Source organism: Dermacentor albipictus, chromosome 1, assembly GCF_038994185.2.
Source record: "Dermacentor albipictus isolate Rhodes 1998 colony chromosome 1, USDA_Dalb.pri_finalv2, whole genome shotgun sequence".
NCBI classification, from domain to species: Eukaryota; Metazoa; Arthropoda; class Arachnida; order Ixodida; family Ixodidae; genus Dermacentor; species Dermacentor albipictus.
Genome location: NC_091821.1, coordinates 380,590,825 through 380,607,183, shown reverse-complemented (window position 1 = coordinate 380,607,183; position 16,359 = coordinate 380,590,825). Strand labels below are relative to the sequence as shown.

Sequence of the window (16,359 nt, the reverse complement as noted above, 5' to 3'; positions counted from 1 at the left end):
GCATCTGCGATCCGCGCACCCTATCTTGGAGATAACAGGCAGTGGGTGCAGAGTATGGTTGAGCTGAGATGGCACATGGCTTCATGTATGCCGTTATCCCGGGTTCCTGTGGTGTTGGAGGTTGCGCAATCTCTAGTTTTGGTGATGCAGTGAGGTGAAAGGCAGAATGAAGAAGTGTCTTTTGCTCCCTGAGGCCAGCGATTTTTGTCGTACCAGCGTTGCGACAGCGAGTGTTCGCGGTCATCGAGTGAAACCTGTTCATGTTTGCTGTGCATGCGTGACAACATGCTATTGTTAATTTAATTAGCAAGTGAATGTTTACTGCAATTTACGTGGCCAATAAAGCTACGAACCTTTTTTCGCGTAGTGTAGTTGTCTGGTGTACTTTGCTATCGCTATCAACGCTTTGCCTTTTGGGCCAAACTTCAACTTTTTACTAGCCATTATGACTGGATTAAATGTCTTTGTTGCTTTTATAGTTCCAGGTTTTGCCTAGATTTTTTTGCAGATAATCTAAATATAATGTCCAAAAAAGATTTTATAGCCAAACACTAAAGGTAACTACTTCAGTGACATGAAATTTTGTTCTCCACATTACCCCATTGCAGCTCTGGAAAATGCTCCACAGGGAAAAAATATTGAGGGAGTCTTACCGCAATGCGTTACTAGCACATGTTTTGGTAAAAAAAATAAGAATTAGAAACTTTAACTGAATGGCGCAATGTTAAATATTAGTTGTACAACAAACCTTTGAAATGTTGCGAGATTTGTGGTGCGAAAAATTTTTTAGCAGAAGCTTTATTTTATGCAATAAACTGCACATCCAGCTGAGGGTTAAGAGGAAGCTTTAGCTCGGGCCCAACTCCGACGCGGCCTATTCAAATACATGTAAAAACGCAAAAAACGTTTTTCTGAGATAACCCCTGGACCGATTTTGATGAAATTTGTTGCATTTGAGAGAGTAAGATAAATTCTAGTGACTGTTGGAAGCAGAATTTTGATTTAGGGCTTGAATTTTGTTAGAAAGATTTTCAAAAATTCAGAAGTTTGAAAAAAATAGAAGCATGAAGTTTACAAACTAATAGCTCTGCATCAAGAACAGATATCGCGGTTCTGTAAACGGCATCCATTAGATCATTCAAAGCGGACAAATATTATATGTCATTTTACATCTTACGTGAATTTGTTACATTGTTTACGAGGGTTCTGCAAAAGTTGTAATTACATATTGTTACATTTTTTGAGGTTCATGTGCAACATATCGATTTTGTCCGCTTTAGATGTGCTATCATATACAATTCACAGAATTGCGATATCATTTTTTCTTGTTGAGTTACAGAGTTGTAAACTTGATAGTTTCGTTTTCTGAAAATTTGCAATTTTTGTCAATTTTTTATAAAATATTGACGGCCTAACTCAAAAATTCGAAACCAACAGTCACTAGATTTTAAGTTTTTCTTTTAAATGCAGCAAACCCAGTCAAATTTAGTGCAGTCATTGCCGAGAAAAACGAATTCTCCTTTTACATGTATTTAGATAGGAGCACCCGAGCTAAAGCTTCCTCTTAATGCGGGATTTGCTTTCGCATAGGGTCCTGCTGTTGCTGACGTCACCGTAGTGAACGCAGGTATGTCCCTCTGCGGTGCTCTTGACAAAAATGGGGTAGATGCAATTAATTACTTGGGCAAAGCTTATTTCTGATCACTCATCCGCCCTGGTTACTTAGTGGCTATGGTGTTGGGCTACACAGCACAAGGTCGCGGGATCGAATCCCGGCCACGGCAGGCGCATTTCGATGGAGACGAAATGCGAAAACACCTGTGTACTAAGATTTAGGTGCACATTAAAAAACCCCTGGTGGTCCAGATTATTACAGGGTCCCTGACTACAGCGTGCCTCATAATCAAATCGTGGTTCTGGCATGTAAAACCCCCATAATTCTTTTTTTATCACACTGTCTTATACAGAGGTCTACATGCTGAAATTTGGTATTCATTTTGTTCAAATTGCAGTTATTAGCGACTGTCTCTTTTCAGCCAACCTGTTCACTACTTCCATTGAGCACTTCATTTTGGAATGACAGAAAGCTTAGCAAGTTGGTTTGTATTTGTGATACTGAAATGCAGGCGCACAAAACACCAATGCAAAAGGAGGAACAACAAGAATGTTTGTGTTGCTCTTCCTTCTTATAGTGCGTGTGTTGTATATGTGTAGCGTAGTCACATTTGTGCACCCTGTGCGATGAAGCCAAGTTTTAACTGTTGAGTCTCTTGCATCCTGCTTTTCTATACCATGAAGCACTCCCCCCCCCCACTCCCTTCCCTCCCCACTATTGTTTTTTTCTGTTAAATTCTGTTTAACCTTTATTCTATCCTAATAACCACCCGATTCCTGGCTTATCATCCATAGTGAGTTGTGCAATTTTGGTTGCGCCCAAAACAAAGATTTGTGGCCGGCACATCATTGCCTTGGTTGCTTTTGTATTGATAAGCCCTATATAACATTTATTCCTACAGGGAAAATTCGCACTGCATGAAGATTGTGTTGCAGTGTCTGCACTTGTAAGCATCTGTAAAATGCATTTCTTTCATAGAACTTTCGTCTGTGTGATGAAATGTGGTGCTTAAGTGTCAACGTAAACCTGCCGCAACAGTTTGATCCACTGTAAGGCATCTCAGGACTCATTGGGGGAATAGAGATGGGGACACCTACCATGTTGCAGATATCGTAAAAGTGCTTTTGCTGTGACGAAAGTGCAAAACCGTTTTTGCTGAGTCGGCCCTTTTCGTTACACTAAATTCGTCATGGTGTAGTTGTCAGACCACCTCCGTATCTTACCTTTGTCGTATGTTGAGGAAAAACGGAAAAAATTGGCAGCTTCGCCTGAAGGGCAAAGCATTGACAGCAATAGGAAGATTTAGCATTGCACTCGAACTCCTTGGATGGTGTTCCAACTATAAGCGAGTGCGACATGTTAAGGTGACGCAGCAAGCAGGGAAACTGCTGCTGGATAGAAAGAAGAGTAGCCTGGCAGTTACCAGGCATTTCGCAACGCTGACCTGATGAGGAGCGGCACCAGTAGCATTGGAGGCGTCAAACCTTATTGGTGCACGAGATGAAATGAACTAGAAACCATTGGCGTTTAGTCGGCGCCCAGTGAAATACTATATAACATTAACTTGACATTATTGTCAGCTCAGCAGGAATGTTGGTGTGCTTATAATGTGCATTTGCACAATCCTCACGCCAGCAGTGAAAGGCAGAGCACTGTCCTGGCTGCCCCTCTAAGCAGATTGAATGTTGGAGTGTTGACGGCACTGCCACCTTGCTTTGACATTTTTGCAACTGTGTGCCAATTTGTGTGGAGTCTTGCATCCCAGATTCTGGGAGTCCATGCACATATTTTGGAGGCCACAAAGACTACGCAGTGTGCACCACAATAAAGTTCTTCTTGAGAAGACACTGTTCACTGCGACAGCCTGGTACTGTCACAGTAAACAAGTTCAGAGCCAAAGGAATTGCTGAAGTCTGCCGTTTATTCTTTGTCCCAGTCATTTTCCTTTCCTTTGAAATGCTTGATTTGCACGCTTGGCTTAACACAGTCATCTGACATCAGTAAATATCTTAAAGCCATGGTATCCTGGAGCTGAACGGAAAGCCTACAACTCGTCACGCAGACATATAACATGGCTAGTTTAAAAGAACCTTTTGCTGGGTGAGTTGATGCGTGGCTATGTTTTAGGAAGAGTTGCACCTAAGAAAGAATGAACACAGGAAAAAACGAGGTAGACAAAGAGAGCACAGACTATCAACAATGTTTGTGTTGAATCTGCATATATAGGCAGTGTTCACATGTGACAAAAAAAGGAAGGGGGGAAATGAGGAGGAGAGGGCAAATCAAGCCTGCCTCATGTCAACGCAAGCTGCGCAGGAAATTGTGTTCAGCATGACATAAGGCAACAGAAGTGTCACTTACGTAGTCATCGCCCTTTTCCTTGGTCTGAAAAGCTTGTAAAAGCTCGCGGGCTATTTTATTCTCGCTTCTGCCTAGAATCTTAATTTTGTTGAACAGTGCTCTACATCCTTTGCTTGCAATGCTATGAGCGGGCAAGTGTGCTCCTTCTCGTTTCCTAATTGACAATGCATGCTCCCCTGTGTGTTCATTAACCCAGCACCCTGTTTGGCCCACATATACTCGTCCACATTTTACCAGGATTTGATATTCCACGCCTGTGACACATTTGACGAAAGTTTCGGCATGCTTTATTCCCGAACCACTTCGTCGGGCTCCTTCTCCGCTAATCCTCGGACATAACCCAGCGAACTTATTTGGGGCAGGAAAAAAACCACAGGGACGCCATGCCTTTTTTACTTTTTAATGTTGTGGGTGGCTTTGTGCATATATGGCACAACTGTGGGTTTCTTCCCGAGCAAGCATTCAGTGCTGGTGCCAGGTTTTTCTTTTTTTACCTTCTTAAGAATGTTTTCGGCCACTGCTGTGATGACCTCGCAGGAGATGCCAGCTGAAAGCAGCCTTTTAATTTGATCATGGAAACTGTCTTGCATTGCATGCGGGCATGATTTTGTAAGAGCAGATTCCAGGCACGAACTTGCAATTGCCCTCTTAACTATCTTCAAATGTGCAGAATCATAAGGTAAAAGCTCTTTTTGTGCTCGTGGTGCATAACGCCAGCAGATGTGATGCGAGCCGAACTGCAATTTAGGATCTAAAAAGTGCAACGAACCGTTAGTAGGAAGTTTGTGCGTGAAAGCCAACCCTTTCCATATTGTCCAAAAAGAGTTGAAGTACTGCTCACTGAATCATTGCAGGTCAAGGTACTTTGGCTACAACAATCAAAAAGTCGTCAACCTGTCCAAAAGCCTTAAGTGCCCCCTCGTTAGAAAACTCGTGATTCAGCGAGCAGTCAATGTCAGCTAAAGATATATTGTACAGGATTGGGGTGACATAAGAACCAATACAAACGCCCTGCCGTTGAATGTAAAAGTAATTGTTAAAAGGTATAAAGATGACTTGCAAATAAAATTTGAGCAGACTTGAAGCTATCTACTGGTACTGCGGAGTTCTGAAACCCTATTTCACCATTCCTTTCAATGCATTCTCTGAATGCTACGAACAATTCATCATGAGGCACTGAATAAAATAAAACCTCCACATCAACAGAAAAAATGTAGCCAACATGAACATTGGCATTCAAGAAACGTACATCACCAGATTTTTTGCAGCGAACGAGTCTTCAACCTGTAAAACAGTCATATGTTTCTGCAAATATTGGATAATTAGGAACTGCCACGAACCCTCTTCACTGACAATTGTTCTGAATGGTCTCTGTGGGTTTCTGAAATGAAAAACACTGAAAGCCCTTTCTTCCTACTATGAATTATTGAACTTGCAAGCCTAGACAGTTCAAGATCCCTGCATAGAGCTACCGCTCTGCTCTTGATTCTTGTGGCACTGGGTTTTACGCATACAAAGTTCTTAGTGATAGCTTGACCCACCTTTTCGTTGAAATCTTGTTCTCGTAAGGCGATGAATTCTCCATTCCTATTGGCCTCAAGCAACCGCAGATTGTTTTGCTTGAAGAACGAAATTACACTTCTAGTTGGCTCGTTGGCGTGCTTGGTGGACGTCTTGCTCACCATTTTTGTTAGAGCATCTACACCTTCTAGAAGGCATCTTTCATGCCCTTCTTGGTCAGCCTTGCTTGAAACACGCCGGTTAAGCGCTAGTAGGTCAGGGGCTGGAACTAAAGGTTCATAACAGTACTTAGGACCCTTGTTAAGTATGCTTGCAATTTCTTCAGGCAACACATCTCCAAGGACTACAAAGCCTCTTGGCCCATTCTTCTTGCTCATTCTTCTGGTACAGGTGAGAACTTGGTGAAGGAACCGAGCCCACCAAAATTCAGTCATCTGGGTGGCAAATCTTCTGATGGAGCGTCATTTAATATTGGCTCGTCATGCCGGGTCAGAGGCACAGCAAATTGATCTTAAAAATTCATGGAACTTTTGCACTTTGTGCCACATTTCCGATCTTAAATATCTGCATATGCGCTTCAAATGTGCTTCAATGTTACTGGACATTAGGAAAAGAGAAGAAGCACACTTGCCTGCTCATTGCAGTAAGATTAAGAATCCAGGCAGAAGCAAGAATAAAATAGCCTGTGAGCTTTTAGAAGCTTTTCAGATCAAGGAAAATGGCGATGACTGCGTAAGTGACATTTATGCTCCCTTATATCATGCTGAGCACAATTTTCTGCGCAGCTTGTGTTGACATGAGGCAGGCTTGATTTGCCCTCTCCTCCTTATTTCCCTCCTCCTTTTTTTGTCACGTGTGAACACTGCCCATATATGCAGATTCGACACAAATAAAGCGAGTTGATAGCTTGCGCTCTTTTCATCTACCTCGTTTTTTCCTGTGTTCTTTCTTAGGTCCAACTCTTCCCAAAACATTAACATGGCTAGTAACCACTACACAATGTCAGTGGCTACTGACCCCACAAGAAACTAGAAATGGAACATTTATTTGTTTCTGTGTCAAATGCAGATTGCCGAGGAGGTTACTGACCAAAATTTACTGGAAATGTGATGGAATAGCAGCAGGAACCAGCCCATATCAAGGCTGAATGTCTGCACTACATGGCAAACTTTTTGATGCCGCTTTGTTCGAACATGGCATATACATACTAGGGGGATTGTCGAAAAATCTGGCGTCAGCAGTACTGCTCACTGATGTGTATAGGACCTGGGCAACCCGCTCAGGCATAGCGAAGGCGCTGATTAAGCGTCGACGCTCGCAAGGAGCAACATCTGCAGTCTTGCATAATAGTGTCACCGCTCATGCGTTGAGGCGGGATAAGCATGGGCGATGTGGAAATTATTAGCCGCAGCCAGTAGTTGATCGTGTTACCTAACCTAGTTGTTCGTGCGCTATACATAGCTGAAAACGAGACTGTACCTCTTAGTCAAATAGGCCACAAACTTGCCTGTTTTATGTATTTATTTACTTATGTGCACTTTTGGTCTAATATTGTATCGTAGCCATCTTTGTGTACCCTGTGTGATGAAGCCAAATTTTCACTGTTGAGTCTCTGTGCTTGTATTACATTGTCTGTGCATTTTCTTAATCTGTGCGCCTGCTTATCTTGGGCCACATTGCGGCCTCAAGTACATGTTCGTAAATCATCATACACATGTGCCGAGACTCATTATCGTGTGCGGTGCAACCTGTCCTTACTTTTGTCTCTCTATGTTCCAGTGTGTCTAAGACGTCATGTACTCGCTTACCTAATTGCTCTCTACATTTTTCAAACATGTGATGTTACTTATCTCAGTATTTTTCTTATTTTTACTATTGTATGAAAAGCAGCAGCTGTCACCATTATATAGGTGACTAAATCTTCCATTTAATTTCAATGAAATGGAACAAAAAGTACTAGAGCACTGCAGGCATAATGTGGAAGCTGTGTCCTCTTTTATTTCTGTTCCCTCTGTTAAGAATAAGAAAATAAATACAAGTTTAACGCCCATCAATAATTTCAAGTCATCTTAATTAAATAGTCAATAATTAGCCTCCTTGGCTTCTGTTGGCTTGCGTAGTGGTTACATGACCAAATATAAAGCCTCTTTTTCTGTGCATCAAAGAGGTTGCTGCACATGTACCAAACTACCCATTTGTGATGCATTGCATCTTATAACTCAATGGAAATTGCATCATTAGAGGGGCATGATGCCTCCAGTTTTATGAGGTGTCCATATAGTTCTGTTGCGACTATTCGCTACCATGCAAAAACTCTTGAAACAGCAGTATTTCTAGTATAGCTGTTGACGTGTTGGCGATTGAGGGGCAGTTAAAAATAGTAAAGATGTGCGAACACTGCTTTTGTTTTGCCTCTTTATTTCCCTTTTAAAGGGATGCACACGTCAATCAAAGAAAATGTGTAAACAAATACATTAACAAACAATCCTTAATTGGGTGTTTTAGGCCATTTCAGGAGCAGAACACTAGATTTGCATCTCTGAAATGATGCACAGTCACACAAGAGCAAGAGGGTGCATATTGGAGAAAAATCACAAAAATAGCTTCATTTGTCCACAGATACAGCCATATTTGATAACACAACCAAGAAGTGCATACAAAAGGGCCATACAGAAATTGATAAGCTACAAATTGATGTTTGCACTGAAGGAAAGCACTTACGAATGAAAACCGAAGGGTGTTTCTCAGCTGACTAGGATATTTACAATGTACAGAGCAGACCATCCTTGTCTACAGAGTGTAGATGGTGCACTATGGAGAGAAATATGGTGGAAATCTCACCATGACTGCTGGGTATGAAGTGCAATGGTCATCAGCATGGATAGTGGAGAGGATGTGTGCACTCTCTCCTGTCACACCTGAACTGTTACCCAACACATTGACAACAAACCAACTAGCCTAACTTCACACTCTTGTACGGTGCTTGTGTCTGTCTGGCTCTTACCTCCAAGCAGACGCGCCTTTTCAAAGGCACGGCCACTTTCTGAAATTCAGCATCCATAGTTAGATGTTGCTTTTTTTCTCTTCTTAGCATTGCATCATACAAACGCTTAAAAGAAACTACTAGCCGCCTACATTCCTCTCCACTACTTTTGCACGCTAAGGCAAACAATAAGCACTTAATTCCTCACAATAAATACTAAGTACAAACAACAGAATATCCACATCACACAAAATGTGCAGCAGCACAGCTGCCGAGTGCGATCTTGGACTTCATACATGACAATGTAGTGGACTCGAAGCTTGCAGCACTGCTTCTTTGGTTGCGTAATACGTGCATCTGTGTCATCGTCACTTCTCTGTTCCCCATTCCCCCTACATAGAGCAGCAGGCTACAGTGCACTAGATCAGACTGACACCTCTGCCTTTCTACAAGTTCGCTCTCAATGGGACAGGATCACTAAAATGTTGCAGAAAACACAAACTGAGCTGGTTCCGCTGCGAGGCATGCTAGTTGCATCGACATAACACACGTTTCGTAGGACCAAAGTAGCTTACTATATTTAAGCACACATTCACATGAACACTGCTTGTGGCAATGCAACACTGCAACTGTTAGCCACCATGGCAATGAAGGGAAGCAAACCACTCGCAAATGACATGGCTAACTATTACAGGTAAAAAAAAAAAATTGTGATAATTAGTGCACTGAAAGTGGAAAATTAGTTGCTTCCATGTGAATTACTGACAAGGACCAGGGTAACGTAAAACTATTCTAATCTATTCTTATTCCAAATCTGCCATTAGCCTTCCGCAATAGGTCAAATTGGCTTGGGCTGGTGGGGCCTGAACTACTTGTTATTGGATCGAGCCAAGATATTGCATAGACCATTCCGTGTTGTGACAACAGCAGCTTGTAGTATAGAAAATTTTCCTGAGACATTTAAATCTTGTAGGTGATGTGGCAAGCTTCCAGCAGTTCTGACTGCATTTTATTCCTTAATGTTTAAGCCAGAATATTTGCTGTCTTCTAACAGATGGCATTCCTGTGCAAAAATTGCATATCCAACTTTCAGGACTAGATTGCTTAAGTAACAATTGTTTAGCAATGAATACTGCTAAATCTGGACAGTATTTTAGCTGTAATGATAATTACATTTCTTCATATCCTAAGCCAGAAATTCTGTAAACATAGTCAAATGGTGACACTTGTGACATGTGTATATTATATAAAAGTATTTTTAATTAAGAAAACTACTACAAGAAAGAAAACGACAATGCAAAGACAAGATGCCAACTCTTTCAAGAGCAATAAATGAAGCACGATAATATGAATGTGTGGCCTTAGGTACTATCAGCATAAATTCAAACATGAGTGATTCTGAAACTACCAGAATGCATTGTTCCATTTCCAGGTACACCTGCATTTGCAACAGAGCCTTAATTCAGACTCCAAAACATACACTTGGGACTACTTCACACTTAGAAACCGGCTACACAATAATTACACGTGGCATTTTCATGTAGTTGCATTTAGCGGGCATTACGATCAGATATTTGTTGTTCGCGATTCAACTTGTGCTAATGGCACATTCTGTGCCATGGTGAAAAATTGATGCATCTATAGTTGTGAAGAGAATGAGTAACTCACCTAACCACAATCCTTTAGAACTTGAGAAAAGTTTTCCAGCAAGCCAGTGCAGATTCCACTTCAGACTACACTGTCATATTATAGCACTTCATTTGCTTCTGAGTGCTCGTACCTCTTAACACGTTAAGTACCACAGCACTTCTGCTCAGCATTTCAAGCTGCAGATTTGGAGTCTAAGGTGCAGAAATACATGCTCTCTTGGCCTGCAGAATTAAATGCGTAAGCTTGTTAACAGTCCTGAACCTGGGGGGAGGGGGGTTGTTCTGTAAGTGTCCACCTAGTGGACATGTCCATTTCATTGGCTGCTTATATGCTGATTGGCTGGGGGTGCCCGTCTCCTGCTCACGCATATCCCAGCACAGCCTATCAGAACTTCAGCAACGTTGGGAGCTACCACAGGCATTAGCGCTGCATTTCCATATGGCAATTTTTGTCAGAAACTTTATGCCATTCAGCAATGGGCCAGTGGAAAGTACGGTTCTCCATGTTTGCTCATGCAGCTTCGCTACTGTAACAGAAGTCGCACTTATCTCAACAACCACCCGAGTCACCATTCCAGCCATTCACATGACTTGGGATCATTTACAATGCACGTGCTTTTACGTTTTACCACATCTAGATGGTTTAAACTGAAAAGTGTTCAGTGATTTTAGAAATTATAAATAAAATCTGTAAATGGCTCGATACAAGAAACAAGATAAAAAAATCATGTTTAAAAGAACACGTCTTTACATTTTCTGTATATTTTATTTTCTTGTTTAAAAAAATAAACCAGTTGTTAGTGTGCACTCGTATCGTGTACTTCCTTTTGTCCTTCATCCGGGTTGCGCTGCCCACCCATAGGAACACGTTTAAAAGACTAGGAAGTGCACAAGAGGTGAGCGTCAAAATGGCTACGTATGCCATATTAGTTGCATTGAGATCATACAAGTTGTACATAAAACTTGTGAACTGGCCGGACACAAGGAAAGAAAAGGGGGGGGGGGAATAAAGAAAATAAAGTTACATTTAAAAGAAGACTAGGATGAGTGCAGAGGGGGCCTATCGAAATGGCTATGCATGTCGTGCTTGTTGCACCTGCAGCTTACATTTTACGCAAAAGAGAAGTCACTGTTTTGTTACAGGCTAAGACATCCCAAAAATACCCATGTAACTCTTAAGTAGCCATCACGATGGGGCTCAGAAAACTCCACTGCAAAAGTCCAGGACCTATCATGTTCAAAAGCGGGAATTTTGGTCATTTCACAAACGTTAAAAGTTCCAACATGAATATCTTTATGGGGTTATTCCTTTCAAAAGGAAGAGAGTAAGTTTCCTTACATCTACTGTCCATGAAGAATTTGATATTTTGTTGAGAAGGAAGCTATTTTACAATTAATAGCATTTGTGATAAAAGAAGGTGCATCATACATCAATAAACTCTGGTGCCAGGATCTTTAGAATTTGATTTTTATTACCATCTTGCAAAAAGCAAGAAATGACATTTTTTTTCAATTTTCTAGACTTAGGTTGTGCATCAGGCATTGTCTTCAAAAAGTGCTGAGAATACCACTGATACTTCGAGTGATGCCAAAAAGAAACATTTGATCAGTTTAGAATAGACTGATAAGATATCCCTTAAAAACTCCCTCTTTGCTAATTTTGTGGTAATAGGTTGATTATTAGAGGAGAAAATAAAGGTCAAAGTTCCATTTTTTTTCATTTCTCGTCGAAACTACAGTGCCTGTACGTCAGTGTAACACCGCAGATTGCAAAATATTTTCTCATATTTCGACTGGTGCAGCTCAATAATTGAAAATCTCTAAGTTCAGGCTCTTGTTCCTTTAGAATAAAACACATTCCTTCTGATAAAAATTAACAAGGCCCAGGCAGACGGAGTCAAAATACATCATGACAAGCTGATGTGGAAACGATGGGGGCGAAACGCGAAAACACCCGTGTACTTAGATTTAGGTGCACGTTAAAGAACCCCAGGTGGTCAAAATTTCCGGAGTCCTCCACTACGGCGTGCCTCATAATCAGAAAGTGGTTTTGGCACGTAAAACCCCATGATTTTTTTAAACTTGAAGGAATGCGTCACTGGCCAGTCTTTTGTTTTTGCATCCTTTATGGCTTATTAAGCCTCCTCCCATAGTGAGAGTGGCTTTTTTTTTATTGTAGAAGGGTAATTACAAATACAGCTCAACCTATTTTTCTCTTTAGCATCTCCTTAATCTTAATAGAAAAAGAAAACACATTTCCCTTTGCATGTGCCTGTCTGAAATGTTCTATACTTCCTTCACAGTATACCATATTACTGTGATTGAAGAATATTTGTAGGCATTGAAAGATTTCACTGTCTGACTTTGATATACCCACCCCATTTTAATGATGCACCTGCAAATGTCCCACATTTCCAGCCTTGCATTCTTACGGGTTCTTCTGCTTGGCAGACTAAAGTAATTATTGTGCTTCAACAGATACAATATTGATGCTCAGTTTTACAAGCAAAAACTCGTAACTGGGCACTCCTAACACCTGCTCTTCTATTTGAGAACACAGGAATAGAGATGTATTCCAACTGATTCTTTGTTTCAGGAATAACTGAAGAGTATTACTGAAGTACAGACAGTTCCAGTCAAGGAGCTGCCCTGTCCTACAGTAGATGGAGTTGAGAAGGCAATTCAGCTTGAGGTCTGTTTGTGAGTAGGGAGTTCAGGTCATTAAAGACATTAATCCCTCTCCTTCACATAACTTCCACTGTGGAGTCCTTAAATAAAATACTTATATTCACCTAAACAAGTGAAGCTTGTGATTTAGAGGGGGGTAAAGGTGTGCGTAGAATTCATGAATGAATGTGTAGATCACTGAGCACACTAAGCTAGTCAAACAAAAAAGGTACTCTGCATGTTCTTTGCTGTCAGTAGAAATTAAACTGTCAAAAGAATTTGGTTGTGTACAGATGCTACATCAAAACTACTGATTGTGTGTGCTTTCTATGGCTACAAGTAGCTTCCCCAGATGATGGTCACTTGCAAATATGCTTTTCTGCTGGGTGCCTAAAGATAACTTGTTACATATCTGGCTGAAGGCATTGCTTACATAGAGTGGCACTAATTTTTGACAAAAATATAGAAGTTTGTCTAAACGCCATGCAAAATAAATTTGGTTTTAAGGGTTCAGATTGTCACTATGAGAAAAAGCACACAGATCAGCCAACAAGCCATTTAGCTTGCCCCATGACTTGGTCACCACACTTTCACTGGTCACCGCCAGCGAAAGTGTAGTGAAAAAATCAGCTTAACGGATACATAGGCAGATGTTCAGATGGTGGTATTATATGTACAATATGTTTTCTGCATCATTAGGAGTACATACTACAGTGTACATGTGGGAGACATTTACAGTGTTTTGTCACACAGGCTTTACACTCGCTGGCAACAGTTTCTATGGTAACTATCAACTTGCATGGTCTCCTAACACATTGTGTATTGTCATATCTTCGTGGGCAGCTATGTACGCAGGCATATGTTTGGCCCTTAAATAATGGCATACGTTACTTTTGAGTAGTCAGTGACTGACAAGTTTCTGCACTTTAGCATCAGTAAAATTTCTGTGCACAGTTCAAGACTAGCTCCGACAAGCTGCGTACGACGTCGAGCAACTCACGAGATGAATCGTGACTTTTCTGGCCTACAAAATAATGTCAGATAGCTTATGGCAAAGTTCCATGATGGTACGTCCAAGGTAGCTGCATTACTTTCCTGTTGCCCCATCTATTAGATTTACATTTAGTGCTACCCAGCCTTCCAAAACAGGGTGACAAAGCTCAGTGTTCCATCTGTGGTGCATATGCAGGCGTTCTGTGAAACATACAGGGCACAAAGCTTTGCTCACGACACCAAAAACCCTCACGTGCACTGCACATTCTTATTGTGCTTGACACGCATCACCTCTATTTACAAATTTGCTAGCTTTACCATGCAAGAATGCTGTGCCAAAGTTCACAAGATTGTAATTTCACATACACAGGCATAAACTGCTGCTTGACAGGCCAGTGTGTACCTTCCATCTGCTACACACACTACTGCAGGTTTGAAGACACAGCCATCTCTAGTGGACTATGCTGCATTTGCAGTTCTGAGTGGCTACTGTCAGGAACAAAAATGAGCCTGCTGACTACAGTTGAGGGACACAATTCCAGTTTTGGTTGCTCTCCAACAACAACAAAAAAAAAGCAAACTAAATTCAAACCGGTACATTCACTTGTTCTTGGCCTTCTTGCTTCTAGGTATGTGGCTCTGGTAGTGGGCCATCATGAAGCAAAGGATGAAAGTGTTGGCCACAAGGAACATGAGGCCTGCCACCCAGACGTGAAGGAAGAGAGGCTTGCCGCCAAACTCGAGGTAATATGCCTGCACCAGCCACAGTGCCTGGCCTCCGAGCCACATGAGCAGCAGAAGTACACCACGCCTCATGCTCAGGCCCAGCTTGGGCAACACCAACGGCAGCAGACACAGATACCACAGGAAGTACTGTGATGTGCACACCTTGTTGAAGCTCACTAGCACAAATGTGACGCAGAACAGGGCAAAAGGCAGGTCATTCAGCTGGCCATACTTGAAGGACAGCAGCAACATCAGCAAAAGCTGTGGCAAGAGTGCAGCAAATGTGTTGCCACCACTGCTGTCGGATGTGTTATGGTTGGCCAGATACAGTGGGTAGAAGAGAGGAGAGAAGTTGTGACGGACATCCCTCCGGGAGACATGGTAAAGGAACACCTCCTGGATGTACTCTCGACCATAAGCCAGGTAGCACAGAAGGGTTGGCAGGAAAAAGGATGCTGCGCTGGAGCCAAGGAAGATGAGCTTTCGTCGGTTGGGCAACAGCAGGCGGGACAAGTAAGAGCGCCAGCTCTCCAACTCTCCCTTTGCTGCAGACCCAGAGGGCAGTCTTGTCTGGAGGGCCAAGTAGATGGGGAGCGCATAGACCACTGTGTACATCTTGAGGTGCACCGAGAAACCATAAGCCAGGCCGGCAGCCGTGTCTCTGCTCTTGAGCAGGGCGAAGAGAGAGAACACGACGATGAGTGCCAGGATGGAATCGGAGCTACCACGTGTGGAAACGGCGAAAGTAATGGGGTTGTAGAGCCACAGGCAGGCACAAAGCACAGCCTTGCGTTCACTGAACTTGGCCGTCCGCACGATGTGATAGGCGTAGTAGCCAACCAGGACATCTACGGCAGAGAAGAGTACTTTTCCGAAGGCCGGATGAAGAAGCACGTTCGGAACAAGAAGCATGGCCAGCAGGGGACTGTACCGGTAAGTCTCCCTCAGGAACGGCGACTCCCCCTTGGCCACGTACGCAGCGCCATCGGTGAAGACGTGGTAATCGACATCGGTGTACTTGACTTGCAGGTTCTGGTCTTGCCATTCCCCGACGACGATCAGCCCGGCGCGTATGAGCCCCGCAAGCACGAGGTGGTGGTAGAGCTTCACTTTGCCCACGTTGAACCTGCTCGACTGCTGCACCATTGTGACACCTAAATCTGATGATTGTAGAAAAAAAGAACCGTGGGGAACACAGTCGGACGGAAAAAACTTCTAAGGCCAGCGCTCCCGAATTCTAAATCCCGCCAAGATGTCTCGTCGACGGTTGCAACCTATTTCGACTTCTCGTCTTTCAGAAACCCGGCGCAGCAAGCAGACATTGTTTTCCACTTCTCACAACACTTCAACATCTCCTCGATGAAGGACGAGCAGGCTTCTTCTTTGTAGTTGTTTGCTTCGGGAACAAAAGAGAACCAACAACAAATTAGTTAACTAAGGCGCACAGGTTTGAAGTCGGGCACGCCTGTATACTGAGGGTATAGACGTTTTGAGCTGGAAGAACTTTCTCAAACCTATGCAAGCGGACCATGGTCTTAGCCTAGCATGCGCAGTTCGTAAATGCTTGCATGGAACGGTCTAGCTACCACCACTGTTTATTATTCACATGCGTGTAGTTAGGATGCGTGCAATGGAGGCGCGAAATCGAGTCATCCAAAGCGATGTTGCGATCGATCGAAAACCCACAGTGGCTTGCTTCGAAGGGGTACCCATGATAACCACATCTTTCGTTAACCTTATTTTGGCGAGCATATGCCTGCACAAGCAGCACGCTGACTATTATAAATCATATATGGGTTTACCTTGCAGGCATTTTTGAATAGCACATGCCTGTTTTTGGCAAG

At 42.6% G+C, this 16,359-nt stretch overlaps 1 protein-coding gene across 1 annotated transcript; it reads right to left on the bottom strand.

Annotated features, from left to right (window-relative positions):
• Positions 1-7,899: 7,899 nt before the first annotated feature.
• PIG-M (Phosphatidylinositol glycan anchor biosynthesis class M) lies at positions 7,900-16,310 on the bottom strand. Its single transcript, XM_065429744.2, has one exon. The coding sequence runs from the start codon at positions 15,659-15,661 to the stop codon at positions 14,390-14,392; it is 1,272 nt and encodes a 423-aa protein (XP_065285816.1). The 5' UTR covers positions 15,662-16,310; the 3' UTR covers positions 7,900-14,389.
• Positions 16,311-16,359: the final 49 nt, after the last annotated feature.